Below are 21,518 nucleotides of genomic sequence, written 5' to 3'. Positions count from 1 at the left end.
AACTTTGCATGGGTTTGGCCCAAAACAAAGTTGACCCGACCCGACTCTGTTTAGAGGTTTTTTCTTTTTCTTTTTCTTTTTCTTTTTTCAAGGAGTGGAAGAAAAAGGAAAAACCCTTCTTCTCCAACACGAAAGCATATCATAAATCACCATCTCTCTGCAGAAGGAGCACTCATCGCAGTGAAGCAAATCACATACTAATTCGGTAACTCTCTCTCTCTTTCTCTCTCTCTACATTAACACATGATTAGTTCCTTCTATCTTTACTGAATGGTCACTGAAAGTTGATAGAGAACTGAGTTTCTCTCTGAAGATTTCTTACAGTGTTCTGTTTGGGTTGCACGAATTTCAATTTTGTTTCATAGTATTTGTTTTCTCCCGATCTTTTTCAGTATAGAAGGTACTCGGGTAAAAGTCCTTTCGCTGTTTTACGAGCTAGAGACAGATCTGTCCTTATTCACTGAAACCCATTTCTTGTTTATTTGTGTTGATTCAGATCAATCTCAAAGTTCCAATCAAACCAAGATGTTTCTCACAAGGTGAATTTCATTTCTGAGGAGTTTTCTTAAGTAAATTATATGTCTCAATTATATGCATATACATATTCTTTTTTTACTTCTTTCCTTGTTGATTATTTTTTGGGTATGTGTGTGTTGTGAAGGACTGAGTATGACAGAGGAGTAAACACCTTCTCCCCTGAAGGCAGGTTGTTTCAGGTTGAGTATGCCATTGAGGCCATCAAGGTACGACCTTATTATATCCGACTTTCACTCTCTTTCAGATTCTTAAAAAAATGAAAGAAAAAAAAAAGCCTCATTTTGCATAAAATGTAGGATTAAGCAGAGTGTCAGTGGCACAAAAATAGCTATTGTTTTAACACATTTTCTCTATATAATTACTGGATATTGAAAGTTGGGTTTTGATGAATTACAGTTGGGTTCGACTGCTATTGGGTTAAAGACAAAAGAGGGTGTTGTGCTTGCTGTGGAAAAACGTATCACTTCGCCTTTGCTGGTATGCAAATTATCTCCTTGTGTGAATTCTTTTTACTTACCTCTTTTTATTAGTTAATACTGTTATAGCTACAAGTTTAAGCCAAAGTTGTTAGAGGCCTTTTGTCCTAGAACACATGGCACCCTTTTTGTGTATCCTGTGTTTAAGAATCATGCCTAAGTTAGGAGCAATAAAGCCTCTGACAGTTCATATTTTATCTCATTTTCAAATTGTATTGGATCAATCAATTTTTATTTTCCAAATTCTACCTTTTCTTTATCCAGCTCTATCTTGTTTCCATGGATAATATGTTCATGTTTCAAATTTAGACATTTTCAGTTTCACTGATGAATGATATTCTATACTTTTCACCTTCAGGAACCCAGCAGTGTGGAGAAAATTATGGAAATTGATGACCATATAGGATGTGCCATGAGTGGACTGATTGCTGATGCTCGTACACTTGTTGAGCATGCACGCGTTGAAACTCAGGTACTATTCTCATTGGTTTTACGGATTGATATCCTAACCTTTATACTTGTATTCTAACTTCCAATTTTTGCAGAATCATAGGTTCTCCTATGGTGAGCCAATGACTGTGGAATCTACAACACAAGCTCTTTGTGATCTGGCCCTTCGGTTTGGTGAAGGTGATGAAGAGTCCATGGTAATAACCATTTTATTTGGTTTATATGAACATTTATGTTTATAGTCAAATAATTGAATTTGCTTAGTTTGGAAGAAAATTTTGATATTAAGATTAGTGAAATTGTGCTTATACTTTACCAATACTCCTCATCATTATTGATTTTTCTGTTTATTTCGTAGCAATTCATAATCAAGCACTTTAGGATGCCTGTTTTATCTTTGATAAAGAGATGAACCAGGGACATACTGTTCTTTCTTTTTAATATGAGTGAAGCATCTTTTGGCATCTGTTATTAGATCTCTGTTGCATTGTTCCTATATTATCCCTGTGATGTTATATGTTATTGCTATATAATTGGTTTTTTATGTTCTCGTTTGCAGTCTCGACCATTTGGAGTATCTCTTCTAATTGCAGGTCATGATGAGCATGGGCCCAGCTTGTGAGTGATACTTCCTTTTTCTTTTTCTTTTCTTGTTGTGAGATATGTATAATATGATTGTGTGTGTGAATTACCGTTAAAGAGAGAAAGCCTGTGCTTATTTAAAAATGAATCACTAATGAGGCATTTGGCATATATATGTCAATGCAATCCCAAAGAGAGAGTTAAGAAGGATCTTTGCAGTAAGATATCATTTTGACAATTACCATTCCATGTTTTGTTATATTCCTACCATTTATGTATACAAGCAGTATCAGTTCTTTTGTTTGGCTCTAAGTTGAGATGCCTGTGCCTTTTCTTTTAGCTTGATGTAAGTAGGAGAGCACATTGTAGACCTTTGTAATGCTACAATGGTTTTGTTTCTTAGGGATATGTAGTTTTATGTAGTATTGTTGATCATATGTAAACATTAATAAGTTATACTCTCTTTCTTTTTCTTTTTTTCTAAAGTTTACTTCCAAATTCTTGCTGCTTCTGTTTTGTATGTTCTTGTCTCTTTGACCCAGGAAAGAAAACTTCTGATATGCAGGTACTATACTGATCCATCTGGCACATTTTGGCAATGCAATGCAAAAGCTATTGGTTCAGGTTCAGAAGGTGCAGACAGCTCTCTGCAAGAGCAATACAACAAGGTATCTCTGCTTGTTATAACTTATTCGTTTTCTTATTTGTGTACATATTCTACCAAGTCGCCTTATAAGTTACGGAGCATGAAATGCTGAAGTGGTTAGCCCTATGTTTAAGATGAATTTGCTTGTACACATGATTGAAGTCATCCTTCTAGGACGAAGCTATTTTACTTTTTTGACAATTTTCTGGTGGAATCAAGTTATGGAAATGCTTTCTGCTTCATGCTTTTTCAACCATATAAATCAGTATTTTCATTTGATGACGGGTTTCAGGAATTGACTCTTCAAGAAGCTGAGACAATTGCTCTGTCTATTCTTAAGCAAGTTATGGAAGAAAAGGTGAACCTTTATAATTGATATGGATTTTGACCTATTTTAGTGTTTACATATGTCTAGTTTGCATAGGGTTACTTTAATTGACCTATTTTACTGTTTGCAGGTGACTCCCAATAATGTTGATATCGCAAAGGTTGCTCCAACATACCATCTGTATACCCCTTCTGAGGTGGAGGCTGTCATTAGTCGCCTATAAGCTCTCGTGTTAATCTGAATTGAATTTGTTTCTGTATTTGTTAAGTTACAGAAAAGGATTTCGGATTTGTTTATGGTTGATGATTTTGACCAGTAAGCCAAGAATATTATCATCCGACTTTGATGAGCAGATGCCATCCTGTGCTCTAATGAAAGATTTCATGTGAACTGATGAAAATTTTGCAGTCATTTTGTTTGGCGCACAATTCTCCCATTATCTTCTAGAGTGGTGGTATGTTGTGTTTAATGCAGGCTGTTTACCCAATGGTGGTTAGTTGGCAGTGCAATTTTAGTGCCTTTTATTTGACGTTGTCATCCATTGCAGTTCATGTTTTAATTGAATGTTAGCAATATGAGAATGAAGAAAATTGGTGTAGGATTTCCACGTTGGAATTTATAAATATATAAAGACAAAATACAAAAAGTAAACCCATCGACCTAGTAAATTAAGACTGAAAATGGAATTTATAAATACATAAAAATAAAAAAATTATATTTAAAAAAATCAAGACAATCAAAATTGAATGAAGACCGAAAAAGTGAAAAGGAATTATAATCTTTTGCACAGACGTGGTTTCAATCAGGAGCATCCCCGTCATCATCATCACCATCAAGCTACACGAGAGCTGGTTCCCGATCATCAGGGAGACAGAAGAATTGGGAACCTTGAAGCGGAACTGATTTTTTTTTTCTTTTCTAGAAAATGAAATCTGTTCAGCTTCAGGGCCAGTTGAAGTTTCATTGGATCCACTTGAACTATGGTTCTTTAGTGATTTATGAAATTTGTTTGAGATGATAAACAAAATATCTCAATTATCAACGCTTATCATTAATATTAACTTTCATAATATAAAAAAATATTATTTACAGTACTAATAAATATATTCAGCATCAAGCTAATTGGTCTGATATTGCAGAGATCTTATCTCACCCCCTCTCAAGACTCAACTATCCTTAGAATTAGAAGCTCAAAATTGTATGCTTCCCTTCTAAATTTCTAATGACAGGAAATTAATCCCAACTAAATTTCAAAATTGAGCTCTATTCTTGGTGTCCAGGTCCAGGAATGGCAATTACTGTCCCTATGGGTCTCTTTCTGTATACTATATATCCAAGAACAAAATCATTGGATTCTTCTTTTTATTGAATTAAAACTTCAAGTGAAGTTGTCATTTCCTTTGCCTCCAACCCTACTCGGGGTGTATAACTAGTGCCGCTATATACGTATTCTATGGTGCACATCGCAAACATACGCTTCTTTGGCAAGATGATCTGCAGCAACATCAGCCTTGCGGCATAAACACAAAGCTACGTTTGAAGCATTGCCGAAGAACTGGTGGAGCAATCTTTCAAAATTTTGATTTCCTGCATGATAGGAAATAAGAACCATGTAATTCAATTTCAAACTCAAACAAACTACCAGAACACATCAAAATAAAAGATCCAGGCAAGTCAGTTTTGTGGGAACAACAGTAGAGTTCATTTTGAAAATTAATTACAAGGTGTCTCTTATCTTGCTCTACCTGAAGAACAAAAGGCCATCAAGTTCAGTCATATCTCATGCTAGGGTTGCCCTCTTGCCTTTTGCATCTCTTGACTGCAAAACCGTTATTTGTTAGTCACAATGTAAATTTTACTTTGAAGATATACTTCTCAAATAACAAATGAGCCTACTGCAAGCACATAAAGAAAAGAGAGAGAGACCTGTCCAGCAACAGATCTTTTTGAATCCAAGAACTCGCCGTAAATGCCATACAATCTTTTCTTCTCAGCTTCGGAAACGGATGGCCTTGCCCTGGAAGCAGTAGACTTCAAGTGCGCATCATTAATAACTGGCTTTTTCCCCGGATCATTGGTATCTAAACCAGCCAGAATTTCATGCACTGCTGCAAGCTGAGCATCTGAGAGAAGAGCTTGAAGGTCAGCCCCACTAAATCCCTCGGTCATATAAGCTATGGCTCTTAAATCCACGTCACCATCCAGTGGTAGCTGAAGCAGTTGACAAAAAAAAAAAAAAAAAGTGGATAACAATTAAACAAATTGCAAAATAGCTATATAAAAGTGTAAATCATATGCTTTGATTAGATAATTTCATTTCTAACCTTTTTTGAAAGGACCGTCAAGATATCCAACCTTTCACCCAGAGATGGAAAATCACAAAATAGAAGGCGATCTAGCCTACCAGGTCTCAACAGTGCAGCATCAAGTAAATCTGGTCTACTGCTTGCCATGAAAATGCAGTCATTTTTCATTAGACAAGTGGTATATACTCAGTAAAAACAAGAAAATATGATTGAAACAATCTATAAACAGGACCTATGTCTGCATAGGAGCAACACTGTTGACAAAAGATGGAGGCAATTTGCACAAGCTTCACTGTCTTGTTCTGGTATGTTATAGCATTCATGCATGGGTCATAGCTACAAATAATAAAATTACAATAGCTACCTTTAATTTCTATAGGAAATTTAACTGACCACCATGAGTGAGTACTTTGGACAAATCTATTTTCTGACCTAGAAACTGATATCAGAAATTCAGCACTTATAAATGAATCTAAAAATAAAACAATTACTCTGAAGAGAATCTAACCTTGTTGCAGCAAACACAAAAACACCAGTCAAAACTTCAACACCATCCAATTCAGTCAGAAACTGTGAGAAAGCAATATACTAGGATAAGAGAATCAACTATGAAGAGGGGAGGAAGATAAATTGGGGCAAGAAAACAAGAGAGGACCTGATTGACAACACGATCAGTTACTCCAGTATTGTCATGTCCTCTTTTTGGGGCTATAGAATCAAATTCGTCAAAAAAGAGAAGGCATGGTGCTGCAGCAGCAGCTTTGGTGAATATATCCCGGACCTAGACATCAGCATCAATCAATGTGCATTATACCACACAGAAGATTGTTCTAAAATAAAACGTATAAGGAACCACTACACATTTTCTATCTTCCCCCTGAAACATTAACGTATCTGTTGTGAAGCCGGTTATTTAACTCTAAGAAGAAATATACCTTCTCATTTTTCACATGATTATGTAAGAATTTCACATCATATTGCAGAACAATAAAATCAACTTGAAATCTTAAGACTTTGGACAGAATAACACTTTCTGTAGCCAAGTTCACCGAGTACCAATGAAAATAATCATTGATCATCGGCTCATATATCTCCAAAAATATTTTTTTGATAATGCTAGTCTGAATTCCTACTCCACACAATTTTTTCACGTTACTTGATCACTAAGCTGCAGAAACACAAAAGAAAAGGTGTATGCAACATAATTTCACAAAACAACTGACGCACAATTCAATGGATTGAGAATCAGGTAGAGGCAAAGACATACATTATGTAAATAAATGTAGTATAGAGTCTACTATAAATCAATGCAAAAGGAATGTGTAAATGAATAATTCACCACGTACAGCTTGCTCTGAAGCACCAATATATTTATTCAACAGCTCAGGTCCTTTGACTGATATAAATCGTAGTGAACAGGCTGCAGCAGCAGAACCAACTATATGTGTCTTTCCACAGCCAGGAGGCCCATACAATAGAACATTGGACCGCAACCTTAAAGGAGCTTTTGCAAAGATCATTGGGAATTTTGAAGGCAATTCAATCATCTGATATTGATAATAGGAATTGAAAATAGAGATAGCACAATTAGATTACAAAAACAGAAAGACAAGTACTGAAACAAATGAATTATATTACATCATGGAAAGTAAGATATGACAGCAGTACAAAATATCAAACCAATTTTACTAAACATCAACAGGCTAATAAAAAAAAAATTATTCTCATGGTCGAACAACTTTGATTGAAATCAATTAAGTGGAGCCAAACCATCTTTGGATTCATTGAAACTGTAGATAATCATACAGCTGAGGAGACAATGTAATATAATGAAACAGAGAGAGAAAAACGAAAAAATGGCAGAGACAAGACAAAAGAAAATAAGAGTAAAAAAACTCTACCTTCAATAAGTAGCAAATTAGTGATTAAAGGCAGCATGAGAAGTGAAAAACGCTGATATAGATGATTTCCCAAAACAAAAACTGAATTGATAAAATTATACCTCTTTAATTGCATTGCGAATGTCAACAAGACCACCAACGTCGTCCCACCCAGTCCGACCACCTTCTGGAGCAGATTTAGTGACGTCGCGCATGGCAACTGGAAGGAAATCGTGCATTGCCCGAGAGAAATCATCCCTTATTAAAGTGGGATTTTCACTTTTGTCAAAAGCAAAATGATAAGGCATAAAACGACCTATGGCAGCATGAACAGTTCTATCGACCAAGATTTCCTGCAACGGCAAGATTGTTAAGATAGTCCAACCAAAACAAAATCTAACACATACACCAGAAAAAACTTTAATAGTTCTCAATGATCAGATTACCTACAAAAACATTCTCAATTTGAAACTACCACAAGCCGCAAAATTCATGCTTAAGGCACTGAAAGCATTCTCTTTTGTGCCCATCAAAAGTAAAAACTTAAAGGGGAAAGACACAATGTATTGAAGCAGAGACGATCAGTTCTCTGTATTCATTTGTACTTGTATGCAGGTAGCACTCTCCCAAACTATTCCAAACATTCTAACTTTAAATAACAATATATATGTTGGAGACCTGGAGAGTCAGGATTACAATCGCACTTTCCAACGGAGTTTATTAGTTTTCAAGATATTAGTTTTCAAGAGAAGAGAGAAGGTTGTCAACATTATCCACTGTCATCACCTCCATAAGCAGTCTTTTATCTAGAGCACATAATTTAAAGTTCTGAAGGCTGGAAGAATAAGGATGCAATACTGGACTAATAACAGCCCATACAGCATATAAAGATGAATTTCATGAATGTAATAATATTTGTGCAACTTCTACCCTCCAAGATGTAATGTAGAAACATGAAGAATACCAGATCATATGAATCATAGCCATCACATTTTGAGGCTACATCTTGTAAGATATCATCAGAACATTGTAAGCAACGTCTCTGAATTTCATGCTTCAACATGGCTTCACGTTGTGAGGCAGCAGGAGCGGGCAATTGCACATGAAAGTCGAACCTTCCTGATAATGAAAAAAGTCAAAAAAATATAGCATTCAAATGTTTTAATTAAAGAAGCAGACAAATCTCTATGATTCAGTATAATGCATTTCTCATTCTATATTCAGAAAGAACAAACCTGAAGAGCTCAATGATTGCGGTATACTCTCTAAAGACTTTATCGAAGCTATGAATGCAAGGGGACCAATTCCACACGAGCTCTTCCTTTTTTCCTGTTCAGAGTCCCAGTAGATTTGTTAGCTGACTAAAGGACATAAACCCATCTAATGATGGTATGAAATTGAAAGGTTAGCTTGTTGCATTTTATCATTTATAGCTGGTACAATAGATTAAAAGTATTTCCCCCCTACAAAAATTAAGAGCAATTCAGGCATTATGACAAGAAGACAGCATAGGCTAAATTTTATGCTAATATGAAGTAGCCAAGGTCTGATTGAGCAACACGTATTTTAATAAAGAAGGGATTTAAAGGAAATTTAAGATATAAATGCCCAATGGACTGCCAGTATACTGGGATGAGAGATTGAGCATTTACTGATTCTGCTCAAGTTTTTCCCTACTTTTAACTCAAGCAGTACAGAGATTTCAGGGTCATAATTCCATAAGATTAGGGACTTTTTAGTTGAATAAATATATAAGACTCATTATTCAATCTACTAGCTCTGTTGCAAATTAGCATAGCATTCCAGGAGACAAATAAATGACAGAATTTCTATAAACTCTTTACAAGTTTGAAAGAACTATTTCTACAAATACAATTTGGTCCCAACAAGAATAACTTGAACCTGAAATAAGGTTCATTTATTCATTGCAGTGCCAAACAAATTATATTTTACTATTCTGGCATACTAAATCAATTGTAGTACCATGTCACAACAATCATTTATGTATTCTAAAAAATTAATAGATAAACATATCATTCTAGCATCAGCGTCATTGCTTACATCGTAGGAACCTTCACAAAAATCTTACCCAATATTCATCCATAATGTCGTTGAGAAATTCTGTCAGAGCAAGAACCGAGGTTGAAGTTTGAGATCCTTCTGAGTCTGAAGAGGATGAAACAATGCTATCAAGATCATCAAGAATTACAAGAGATGGAGCATGATCTAAAGCCTCAGACATATAGCTTGAAAGTGCTTGGCGAATGGTCAAGGCCTTTTCCATGGCAAGTTGTGAACAAGATACAAAAACTCTGCAAAGGCAAAAATAGGGCGTTACAGTACATGCATATTTTACCATCATGATGCACTAAGTTGAAAATTTAAATGAAAATTCATTTCGAGTTACTTTTCAATAATTCAATGACCAAATGAAAAACAAAGGAAATTCGTCAAGATAACAACATACACGTGTGCTAAGAGGTCTTTATCTTCTTCGAGACACTTTGCAACAGTTCTTGCTAATAATGTCTTTCCAGAACCCTAATAGGAGAAATGGGAATTAGAGGAAAAAACAATATCAAGTATTTGAAAAACAAACAAACAAACAAAACACTGTGTTGATAGATAGAAACCACAAAATATGTCATTTAACTTCAAAAATTGCATCACCCAATGGAAAAACCAAATTTCAAAAGATGGTGCACTCACAGGAGGTCCATGTATCAGAACATGTCCAGGGAGAGGAAGATCGTGTGAACTGAACCATGCCCCAGAAGCAGGAGTTAACAACACCAACATTCCTACATTTGAAAACAGCATGTATTAGGGAACAGCAAGGAATCATTTAAAGTGAGAGGGGAAATATACTTAAAAACTAGTAGGATGTCAATTTCAGAGGATATGAAAAAGACTGGTTTTTTATTTGCAAGTTAAGAAAATCAAAAGTTTCCTTTTTCTTTGTAACTCCTAACTGTCCACCCTGAGATATTGCCATATTTTAACTGAAAATGACAAGAAGACAAAATACATGCCTCTAACTCAACCATTTCAGTCTTCTCGGTCTTGTATGTGTGCATTATGGTAGTTAAACTCCAATCCTCCTTTACTACTCAACCAATACTTTCAATAGTAAACCAATACTTTTGTAAGACAACCAGTAAATTACTGATTGCTTATTCAAAAATCAAAAGTAAATTGTTCTATTTTTTCTTATCCATAGTCTAGTTTAAATATCAGAATCATTCATCAAATTATTCTTCTCCCAGAACAGCCAGAGCATCCACCTTGAGATAAAGACAGCAATGAAAACAAAACATAGCAGTTTTCTAAAATCTCAAACACTACTCATTCATGTCCTTATTGTTGAGTGTCCGTCTATTTGTGTATTCCCTTGTGTTTCCATCCACAGCTACACTAAACCAACATAGGCTACCACAGTGTACTTCCCATAGACCATCAAAATTATATGTAAATAAGAGTTGGTTAGGTGTCAGAAGTGGAAACAGCTTCACGAGGAACTACAAATACCTACTATTTAAAACGTCAGAAGCAATTGTCCCCATCCAGCTCAAGGATGATACATCAGCAGGGACATCTTTTTCAGACATTCTCTCTCTTACTGAATAAAAAGACAGAGGATCACCCTCCTTCAGCTTTACAATTGTCTCTAGACCTCCAAGATTATTGTTGTCTTTGTTTCTTTCATCAAATACAAGCTCATATGCATTTCCAGCATGTTGAGATTCCTTGGAAAATGTCAATACATATAAGATTTCAACTGGTAGTTCAGCATTCTCATTTTTGTTTTCGAGGCCGCCACTTGATGATTCATGTACCTTCTCCTCAATCCCAGATTTCTGTCCTTTCACTTCAAAGTGAAGTATAGTTTCATTTCCCAAAACCAAGGAATTAATTTCTTCTCCTGCATTGGAAGCAATAGCATCAAGTTGTGCAAGGATCCATGCTTTAACAAGACTTTCTACTCCCTTTCCCTCCTCAGACTTCTGACTAGCCCCTTCATCCTCTTTGCAAGAAGATTCATATGAAAAAGCATCAACAACTTTGTCATGGGTTGACCAATCAGTAACATCTATGTAGGTGCTTGAGCCGGTCGTTAGAAGCATGTTTTTCTTCTTACGAATTTTATGCCTATCGAGAACTTCTATACCATTTCTTTCAACAGCTTTGTCTTTCCCAAATATCTTAAAGTGGCAAGGAGAAAGTGACAAAAGGGGAATGTCAGTCTTCAAAATACCATTGCATCCCTTTAAATAAACCCCTGCAGGCATGAGAGCAATCTCATTAAAACAACCAGCTTCTTCAATGAAAGGTTATAAATGATTTCATTGTGAAACATAAGACTATTAACGGTAGGATAACTTGTGTTTCTCTGTTCTTATTCAGCAGATGCCATAGCCAATTTAAAGAGGGAGACACGGAAAATCCACAAGAATTCACCCAACTCTTGTGATTGATTGTGGAAGAAACAGTGTCATAAGGCACATGAATGTATAATTAGAAAATTAAATTTGCGGCTAAAGGAGCAAGAACAATCCAAACTCTAGATGGCGTTCCAAGAGAATATTTCATTTTTAAAATAAGATCCAGATGTAAATTCCAGTGAACATCTTTTGAGTCTATATTTTTAAATGCATTATAGCTAAATTGTACTCTATTCAACACTGGGTAGAACTTACGCACATGAATGCAGACGAGCTCTCAAATAAAGACGAAGAGACTGGGCAACCATTACATGCCCTTTAGCCACTGAATCAGAAATCAACAGCCGAACAATTGTTTCACGATTATCCTTCTTGTCATTTGAAATTCCATTGTTGGATTCTTTTGGAGTTGAACTGCTTCTTGTTCTCAAACCATCATTTTCCGAATTTTTCATGCTCTCTTTTGGTGATAATCTTGGCACAACAGCTACTAACTGAAGAGAGTTTAAGGAGAACATTTTTGCTGTTTCTGGGTGAATCATAGCAACAGAAGTGAGCACAACTCCAAGCTCAACACCTTTGACATAACCACTTTTGTGAACTAGTCTCCTGTCTGGATCTTGAATGCGCAGTAGTGCCTTTGAAATATGGCGCTCTCCATTAGAAGCAAGAGTGGATGAATCTCCATGTGAGTTGACAGTCTTGCGTCTCTTTGGAGCAACTGCAACTTCAGTCCCTGGAACCAGTTGCACTGGTAATAACCCACAAGTCAAAACATAATTCTGATAGACTAAGATATCATCATAGAGCACAAGTTATAAATGCCAGCTCATCGAGTTCTAAATTCTAACACTGAAAATTAATTGAATAACTGAATCAGGACGGAGAATACAGCTTCTTACCCACCAATTTCCTGGGGAAGGTTGAAACAACAAGAAATGTAATGGTAGTGCGGCCGTGCAACCACAGAGGAAATCTCATTGCTTCATGGACAATCCTCACCTGCATTTATCAAAGTTACGATACACTGATACACTGATGCACATATACAGATAGATTATATACAACCACAAATACCTTGAATTGACAACACTTGGAGTACCTGATTCAATATAGCAGCCTCTGCAAGCTCAGAATTAAGTTCCAAAACCTCCCAATCATCCTCAGTAGAAGGCTCAATTGTGACCAGAGTAGCCTTCGTCACATTCGAAAGAGCACGAACTTGAACCCTAGCATGATCTGGCAACGAAATGCAATCCCCAAATTGCTGAGCAACCTGCAATGCATCCACACAATCAATCACTGAAAAATGTCATAGCTTTCCTCAGCTGAAGCAGAAAAATTGAAAATTGAGCTTACCTCAATGGCTTGAGAAGTGGAAGTGGCGCCGGACCAAGCGACATTCCAGCGGCTGTCGTTTGAGGAGGAGAGAAGCTCCAGAGCGAGAACATGAGGGAGGGAGGACGACGAGGACTGGAGGGTTTGGATTAGGGCCAGAGGAAGAGAGACGTAACAGTTCTCTATGCCCCCAACTAACCTAACCTCAAACTCCATTGCCAAAGAGACTCAGAGTCAGAGAGAGATAAGAGGCTAGTTTTAGAAAGAAGATAAAGAAGCAAGCTTGACTGGGTGAGCGCAGCGCCGCAAAACGTCGTCTCTCCCGAGCCGTTCTCGAATTTAGTAACGCTTACGTCATCCTCCCTTCAAATTATCCCAACTTGCGTTTTTTTTTTTTTTTTTTTTTTTTTTTGGGGTGCAATTTGCAACGTTATTGTATAAAATAAGATAACAAAATAAAATATTATAGCCGCGCGGCTATACTTGTTCAATATATTCGAATATTTAAATAGTTCAGCCGTCCGGCTACACAAATTTTTAAAAAATAGTACAGCCGCACGGCTATACTTTCTCAGATATTTAATTAGTATAGCCGCTCGGCTATACTGTTTTTATTCTTTTTTAAATTAATATAGCCGCCCGGCTATACTCTTTTCCTCTAGAGAATTCCCTCTCTCTTCCTCTCTCCATTTCCTCTTTTTCTTCTATCTTCATTGTAGCTAAAACAAGCTGCCAGATTAAGTAGTAACATGTTATAATATGATAAAACACATATTATTAAGACTCAAACCATCTTTGGAAATTTATCAAAGTTACTGCGAGCCTCTTTAAATATTCAAATTATGTTTTGTTGCTTCAATCGTAGTTCTTTCCCCTATAATACAAAATAAAGTGAAAAGGGAAACAAACTAGGCAATAAAATGAGAATATAAATGAGTCATCCACATAGAAACTAGGTAACTGAGTTGATGAGTTTTCTCCAAACGTGTAAGAGAGTACATTTACTCATAAACATGCAGATAAAACAAAGAACAAACTTTTTAAATGTTTACATGGTGGATATAGAAACGCAGGGAAATAACAGCATGATTAATATTATACTCCAAAATCCTAAAGTTTGAGAGTTCAAGCTATCCGTATAATTCTTATACAGAATATGTCGATAAACTGTCCCAGCACATCTATAAAAACCTTAATGATAGGCACAATGGAAAATCTTCATCTCATTGAAACACGTATAGCCGTGCGGCTATACTATGGTTTTTATTATTGAAAAACGTATAGCCGCGCGGATAGACTTGGGTTATTTTTTATTATAAAAAAATAGAGTGCCGCCGGGCGGCTATACTATTTTTGACTTGACAAAATGTGCGCTTAGCGCCAGGCAGGTCCCCTTTTTAAAAAAATTAGTATAGCCGTACGGCTATACTCGAATCCTTATATATAGCCGATCGGCGATACTACGGTTTTTATTAAAAAAAATTGTATAGCCGAACGGCTATACCGTTTTGACACGTGGCGACACAGGCGCTAGTCTCCAGCGGTGGTCCTTTTTAAATTATACATAGTAGTATAGCCGCGCGGCTATACTGAGGGTTTTAAAATAAATCGAGTTTTTAATAGCCGCACGGCTATACTATTTTTGACACGTGACGAAATGGCGCTAGCGCTAGCGGGCCATAGTATAGCCGCGCGGCTATACTCAGATTTTTATATAGCCGACTGGCTATACTTGTTTGACACGTGGCGAGGCGGCGCTTGCGCCTGGACGGGTCCTTTTTTATTTATTTTATAAATAGTATAGCCGCGCGGCTATACTCGGCGGGTATGGGTTTTTATTATTAAACGTATAGCCGCGCGGCTATACTATGGATTTTTTTTTTTTTTTTTTTGGTTTGGGTTAAAAAGAGTACAGCCAGTTTCTACTTGAGCGTATCATCTTTTGATACAATACAATACAATACATATTCAAAATATATTATAAATAACTGCATTAAGAAGAAACAAGCAAACCTTCACGAACGGTTTCCAGGGTACAATACACTACTTATATTTTCTGGTTTCTGTCTAGAAGCAACAGCATTCATGTAATTTCCAGTATTATAAGCTTCCTGCATGTGGGGATCATTGCATATAAGAATTAGTCTCACCTAAAACTTATAGGAGGCAAGAGATGGATTCTGTTGAAACATGAACAATTGGAGAAGAGAATACTGTACCTACAGAAAAATACATTTGGGATTTCCGTGGGATATTGATTAAAAATGCATTTCTTGAAATGCATATAATGTTTAATGTCAGTAAAAGATACAGAAAAATATTTAAAACAAATTAAGCACAACTTTGTATTAACTGTTTCTAAAAGAAAATATAATGTGTGAGAAACAGGCAAATTATCTACTCACAGGGGTGAAACACAACTCCCGGATTCCACAGGATGAATAATTTTGGGTACAGTATCAACAACGTCAGGAGAAGTGCTTTTGGGGAAGGCAAATAGAAGCAAACCACTCTTTGTCAACGAGCTAAAGAAGAGGACTTGTGTCTCCTTCCCCATCCACCTTCGCAGGAGACAAAGGAGGACCCTTTTGAAGATCATCTGTCATTGCCATTATGATTACAATCAAGTGATGTCACAAAACAGAAGCTCACTATCTAATTGCATATGAAGTAAAAGTAAAAGCGATACCATTAGTGTCCTCAGAGTTAGCAGTAGCCTCCTCGCCATCTGTATTCTCTTTGGAAAGCTCCCTTCTTTTAGAAACGGCTTCTTCTTCTGAACTGCAACTATTAAGGCACTGAACATACTGAAAACATAGACATAGAAACAAATTGTTATAAAAGACTACTGATTTCAGCTAAAAGCTAGCTAGTATAAAGTTATAAACTCTTTCTTTTATGTACATATAGCAAAAGCATTAATAATGAAGCATTAATAATTGATACGAGAACAGTAGGATAAGATGTTAACAACAGGTGTCACTTTTAATTTAAGGAAATGGGTTCCAAAACAGAAGAGAAAGCAACTAGAGATTGGGAACCAAAATAGGAAGCACAGGACATCACCCGCAATCTTCCTAAAATTCTCTCTCCTTTGCTCATCACCTCACTGAGCTTCCTCTGTTCCTTTTGCAAGAATCAATGGCGGTGGCAGGTGATAAGGGCATTTGGACATCCAGGAAGTACACCTCATCCCAAAAGAATATCCCGTGATCATGAAGATGCGTATAATCGTCTCCTTGGTCAGCTTCCATGTCCAAAGTTGGATCAACCCGTCAAGCTTTCTACGAGCTTCCCTCGCCAATACCTCATCCTGCTTCAAAAACATTGCCAGCTCCTCATCCTCAGCGGCTTCTGCTTCAGCTGCAGCAGCATACCCTGCGCTTTGGAGGTATTCAGCTCGAAAATACTTTGTCCAGAAGTCTTTTTCTGTCGTCTTGCTGGGGAGCAAGAAACGCCTGGTGAACAGAGCTTCGGCTTTGGGTTGCTATCTCCATAATCGCCAAACTTCTTCCTAGCTGCCCAGAACTCAGCTTCTGTCAAGACACCACCACTAATTACATACTGTACATGAAGCTTCTGCAATTCACTGTCTTCTTGTAATAGCTTCATACGGTGCATTATTTCTGTTGTACTGATTTAGGCCAATTACCCCTAGCAATGTATACAAACTCATATCAAAGGCTTTGTTTATCGGAGCTTCCCCTTCGAAGTCCTCATTGAGATTTTGAGCTGGTTGCCTGTAGTCTACTATACTGAGGTTCAAGTGCGTGTGCAGGCAATGGTGTTCCACATTTCAAGAAGCCAAGTTCATTGCAAAACATAGGGTTCGGGCCAGCACTCTGCGACTTCCTCATCGATACAAATGGAATTTTTACTCTTTAGTCGATCATAACGATGAAAATTTCGAGCTTATCAACGATTCTTGTGGCTTCTTTTTGGAGCAGTGTCCTGGTTCTAAAGTTCTCTGTATCAGGATTTTTGCAATGCACCAAGTACTCTACTTGCCATATCAATTGTGTGAACCCAGCACAGTGGGTTTTGTTTTCAATTTATCGACTGGTGAGTGTAAAGTGGGGTGTTCTTGGCATGAATGACTCAGGTTTTAAAGTTCTAACAGTTGGAAGTGATTGCCAATGGAGACACCTGAAGCTCCCCCACCAAAATAAAACCAATAGGTAGGACGCATCGTTTACAACCAAACCAAACTGAAGGGGCCGCTCGGTGGACACTATTATTAGAGATCGACAAGATTCGTTCCTAGAAGTTCAGTCTCTTGATCTTTGGACTGAATGCTTCTTCACTACTAACTGCCCCAGGGAGTTTTTGGAGACTTGAAAAAAGTTTTTGTTTTCCGTTGGAACCACCGTCTGGCTGTTGGTGAGATAATACAGGAAGCCCTTAATGTATTGGTATTAGAAGACTTGAAGGAGCATAAATAAGATCGTAGTTCCCTTGAAATTTTTACAGGACAATCCAAGTTTGAAGAATCAAATTTTGTCAGTCAGGGTTATTTTTGATAAACTTGAGTTGCGGGGAGTGGAAAGTCTTCTTTTGTATGATATGAAAACGGAGACAATTACATGGATCGCAAATGGGCTCGGGAATGAACCCAGTTTACTGACTGGCAAGCAACACTTTGCTCCTCTTAATCACTTGATCTACAAGCCCTTTATATTGTTGCGAGCTGTCCCACGGTTGTAGCTGATATCCACAAGACACAAGATAAGTAACTCTATACTTATCCTAGTATCCCACGGTAGACTGCTCTCAAACTCTATTTCAAAAACCAAGACCCATTCCTTCTCAGGGGTATTGTAGAATGTTGTGTTGTCTATGTTGACATTGGTTAATAGAAGCAAAAGATATCAACAATGAAAATAGTGATCCCTAAAATTCAAAAATTTATTGGCGAGACATAAGCAAATCATAATCCATACAATATCAACCGCATAAGAGGATTCAATTCAACCAAACCAAAAGTGTCCGTTCCACCATCATGAACAAGTGTAAGTGATCAATAGATTGTGATTGTTGATCAACTTCCTTTTTTCTTTTCTTTTTTTGGTCTCAAATTTTAATTTATCAACATTCGTTTATTTTAATTTATGTCCTTATAAAAAATAAAAAAAATTATGTCAAAAATTTAATGGAACACCTCCTCCTATCCCATGTAGGATTATTTTCGGATTATAGTTTCATATTCCAAGTAGGATATTGATTACTCTGCTACTTCTCACAAAATTAGATCTGTGTGCATACCTCCTCCTCTCCATCCCAGTGTATTTGCTATATGTTTTCTAGGTTATGGATTCTTTTGAGGAAGAAAATCAATCAACGATGGCCAGTGAGCAATATTATATGTCGTTACATCCTGAAGTTCGATTTCAACCCAAAGATGAAGAACTGATTACACATTTCTTGAAGAGAAAAATCTCCGGCGATCCTCTCCCAGTTAACATAATCATTGACGAATTGTCCTTCTATGAATACAGTCCTATCCAACTCTCACGTAAAATTTCTTTCGTTTCTTTCCTTGGTTGTTTTTTCTTTTTTTTTTTGGTAGACTTCAAATTATGAGATAGGTTTTTCGTTTTTTGTTCACAGAGATGTATGCGTTTGCAAAACAGAAAGAGATGTATTTCTTCACTCCAGTCGAGCGGAAATTTACAGACTCTACTTTGCCACGACGCAAAGCTCGTAATGGGTATTGGATACCAACTAGTAAATATGAAAACATTGAACAAGGTACTGAGATAATTGGAGTGAAAAAGTCATTACGATTTTTTGCTGGGCGTCATAGGAACGCTTCAACAAAAACCAACTGGACTATGTTAGAGTATATAGCTGGGGGAACGGCAGCAGTATCACAAAGCCCTTATTTTGTGAGTAACTTTTTTCCTCACCACTAGTCCTAAACTATTTATGAAAGCACTTCTGCTGATAAGCTTTTTTACTAGAAGCGCCATTGCACACCTAATGTTCATTATGATGTCACACGTGTTTTACAGTATTTCTCCTCACTTCACTTCAATATGCATGTATGATTAACTATATGCTTTTAATTCTACTGTGCAGTTGTATGATTGGGTTTTGTGTAAGGTTTATGAAGAAGAATTGAGTGCCAAGAAAGCACCAGAGTCGAACAATCAAGGCAACGCTGCCAATGAAGAAGTTACTGGAGAGCAACTCCATCCCCATGTAGGTTTCTTTAATGATGGAAGTCAATGCGGGAACCAGTGTCCTTCAACAATTGCACTCTTTTCTAAATCATTATAATAAATAATTCATTTTTGTATATTATGTTCTTTGATCTGCAGATAAGAACTTCCCCCTTGGAAGATATATTTGGAGCAAAAAAGAGGCGATGCTTGTCCAAGAAATATTCAGGCCAATTGCCCCTAACAATATGTACAAGCTCATATCGAAGGCCTTGCTTACCGGAGCTTCCCTTCGAAGTCATCATTGAGATTTTGAGCCGGTTGCCTGTAGAGTCTGTACTAAGGTTCAAGTGTGTGTGCAGGCAATGGTGTTCCACGTTTCAAGAAGAAGATTTCATTGCAAAACATTGGGTTCGGGCCAGTCCTCTACGGCTTCCTTATCGATACAGATGGGACTATAACAATTCGGTCAGTTTTTATGAAGAAAATTTCAAGCTTATCGGTAATTCTTGCGGCTTGTTTTTGGAGAAAAATTATTCTTCGCAAGTTTTCCGTATTAGGAATTTTGCGATGCACCAAGTACTCTACTTGCCTCATGCGCTCAATGCATACATCAACACAATGTGTTTTGTTTTGAATTTATCGACTGGTGAGTGTAAAGTGGCATATTTTTATATCCAGGGGAATTTGGACGCTGAAGTAGGACTTAAAGTTTTAACAGTTGGAATTGATTGCCAATGGAGACCTCTGAAACTCTCCAACCAAACTATATGGGGGCAACATGAAAAATATTTGCTGAAACGACATATTCTAAAGCCAAATCAGACTGAAGGGGCTGCTCATTATGTGGAAATCATTAGAGCTGGACAAGATTTATACCTAGAAGTTCAGTCTTTTGATCTTTGGACTGAATGTTTCGTCACTACTAGACTGCCCGAGCGGGTGTTTGGAAACTTGGAAAAAGTTTTTGTGTTCAGTTGGAACCACCATTTGGCTGTTGGTGAGATTGTAGAGGAAGCCCTTAATATATTGGTGCTGGAAGACTTCAAGGACCATAAATGGAGTGAAAATAAGATAGTAGTTCCCTATAAATTTTTAAAGGACAATCCAAGTTTGAAGAATCAAATTTGGGCGCCAGTCAGAGTTATTTATGGTAAACTTGAGTTGCAGGGAGTGAAAAGTTTTCTTACTTATGATATGGAAAGGGAGATAATTACAAGGATCGAGGTCGGTAACGATCCTGACAAGGAACATTTTGCTTCACATAAACCCAGCCTCTTGACTTTTAAGGGGATGAGACCGAAAAGAGTTAGGTGCGATTAGAGTGAAGTATGATTTCACTCACTTAAATATTGCCCAAAGCCTCCTCAAGTTGGTGTTCAATCTTCTTGTGGATTTTTTATGTTTTCTCTCTTTTGGAAATTTTATTGTTATCATCATTTTTTGCATATTGTTTCTTTTTTCCATTGACTAATTTGAATTAACCAGCCTATCCTTCCTCATATTATTTGGAATCTTACTGTATATATCGTGCAAGCTTGAAATTTGTTTTATGAACATAACTGGAGGGTGCCCCATGTGAACTAAAATCTTGCCTCCGGCTCTTTTGTTCACCAAGTTCTTTTTATAAAAAAAATAAAAGGTTAAGTATAACAGTTCAAAGATTATAGAAAAGAAAGAAAGTCCAACAAAAAGAAAGAGAGAAAGATGAAATGCCATTTCAGGGCTAAGTGTGACCTCAATCCTATTGCCAGTTGGTTGATTCACTCATCTTATATTAGTATACTGCAGATGCAGAAAGTTGTGCTTTCTTTCTGTGTTGACATTGGTTAATCGAATAATAGGTACCAACTATCAACTTTCTTTCTTTGTCTCAGAAACGATATTCTATACTTTAATCTAATATAAACTACGGAGAAGAGGATTTGAATTTGGGTGCAAAGTGGAGAGCACATCCAATCTAGCCAAATTGGCTAAAGGCCATATCTCCTTCTGTGTCTCAAATTTTTAATTTATTATAATCTACATATGTCAGAAGAAAATAAATTGTGGAAATATTATTTGTCATCCTTGAATTTGTTATTTGGTTTTCTGTGTGTAATTGGTTTCCAGTTTTTATTATTTTCCCATTTAGTTTTCTATTCCTAGTAGAATTGGGAAATATTATTTTCCTCTTTCTAGTAAGATTGGCATTTTTCTCCGTACTTCTCACAAAATTAGATCCTTATAAAATAAAGACCTCCTCCTATCCCCGGTGTATTTGCTATTTTTTAGGGCTATTGATGTAGAACAGATGGCAGATTTGATCGCGGTTGAGCTAGAAAAAGGACGTAGCGGACATTTGTAGATTTGTTGTCCGAGCTCCGATTAGG

The 21,518-nt window shown here is 36.8% G+C and overlaps 2 protein-coding genes across 4 annotated transcripts; one reads left to right on the top strand and one right to left on the bottom strand.

The window, feature by feature from the left end:
* LOC18778722 (proteasome subunit alpha type-5) lies at positions 82-3,458 on the top strand. The gene is made up of 10 exons (XM_007211880.2): positions 82-205; positions 497-539; positions 662-743; positions 934-1,014; positions 1,372-1,485; positions 1,559-1,660; positions 2,023-2,081; positions 2,611-2,713; positions 2,984-3,049; positions 3,150-3,458. Exons 2-10 carry the CDS (start codon positions 526-528, stop codon positions 3,240-3,242), a joined length of 714 nt encoding a protein of 237 aa, XP_007211942.1. The 5' UTR covers positions 82-205; positions 497-525; the 3' UTR covers positions 3,243-3,458.
* Positions 4,047-13,498, bottom strand: LOC18778719 (peroxisome biogenesis protein 1). Of its 3 annotated transcripts, XM_007213657.2 has the most exons (18): positions 13,007-13,201; positions 12,750-12,923; positions 12,550-12,649; positions 11,907-12,398; positions 10,738-11,484; positions 9,915-10,006; positions 9,673-9,746; positions 9,295-9,517; positions 8,441-8,534; positions 8,170-8,324; positions 7,328-7,558; positions 6,672-6,872; positions 5,981-6,106; positions 5,834-5,895; positions 5,344-5,461; positions 4,946-5,230; positions 4,765-4,838; positions 4,047-4,606 (listed from the first exon to the last, which is right to left on the bottom strand). In XM_007213657.2, the coding sequence occupies exons 1-17, from the start codon at positions 13,199-13,201 to the stop codon at positions 4,800-4,802; spliced, it is 3,408 nt and encodes a 1,135-aa protein (XP_007213719.1). In that variant the 3' UTR covers positions 4,047-4,606; positions 4,765-4,799. The 3 variants fall into 3 exon arrangements, 2 of the variants coding, with proteins under 2 accessions (XP_007213719.1, XP_020416797.1); XR_002271010.1 differs by lacking the exons at positions 4,047-4,606; positions 4,765-4,838 and adding an exon at positions 5,558-5,661 and having other exon boundaries at positions 5,121-5,230; positions 13,007-13,498; XM_020561208.1 differs by lacking the exons at positions 12,750-12,923; positions 13,007-13,201 and having other exon boundaries at positions 4,128-4,606; positions 12,554-12,649.

Source organism: Prunus persica, chromosome G4 (genome assembly GCF_000346465.2).
Source record: "Prunus persica cultivar Lovell chromosome G4, Prunus_persica_NCBIv2, whole genome shotgun sequence".
In the NCBI taxonomy this organism is placed as follows: Eukaryota; Viridiplantae; Streptophyta; class Magnoliopsida; order Rosales; family Rosaceae; genus Prunus; species Prunus persica.
This window is presented reverse-complemented; position numbering and strand designations above follow the sequence as displayed.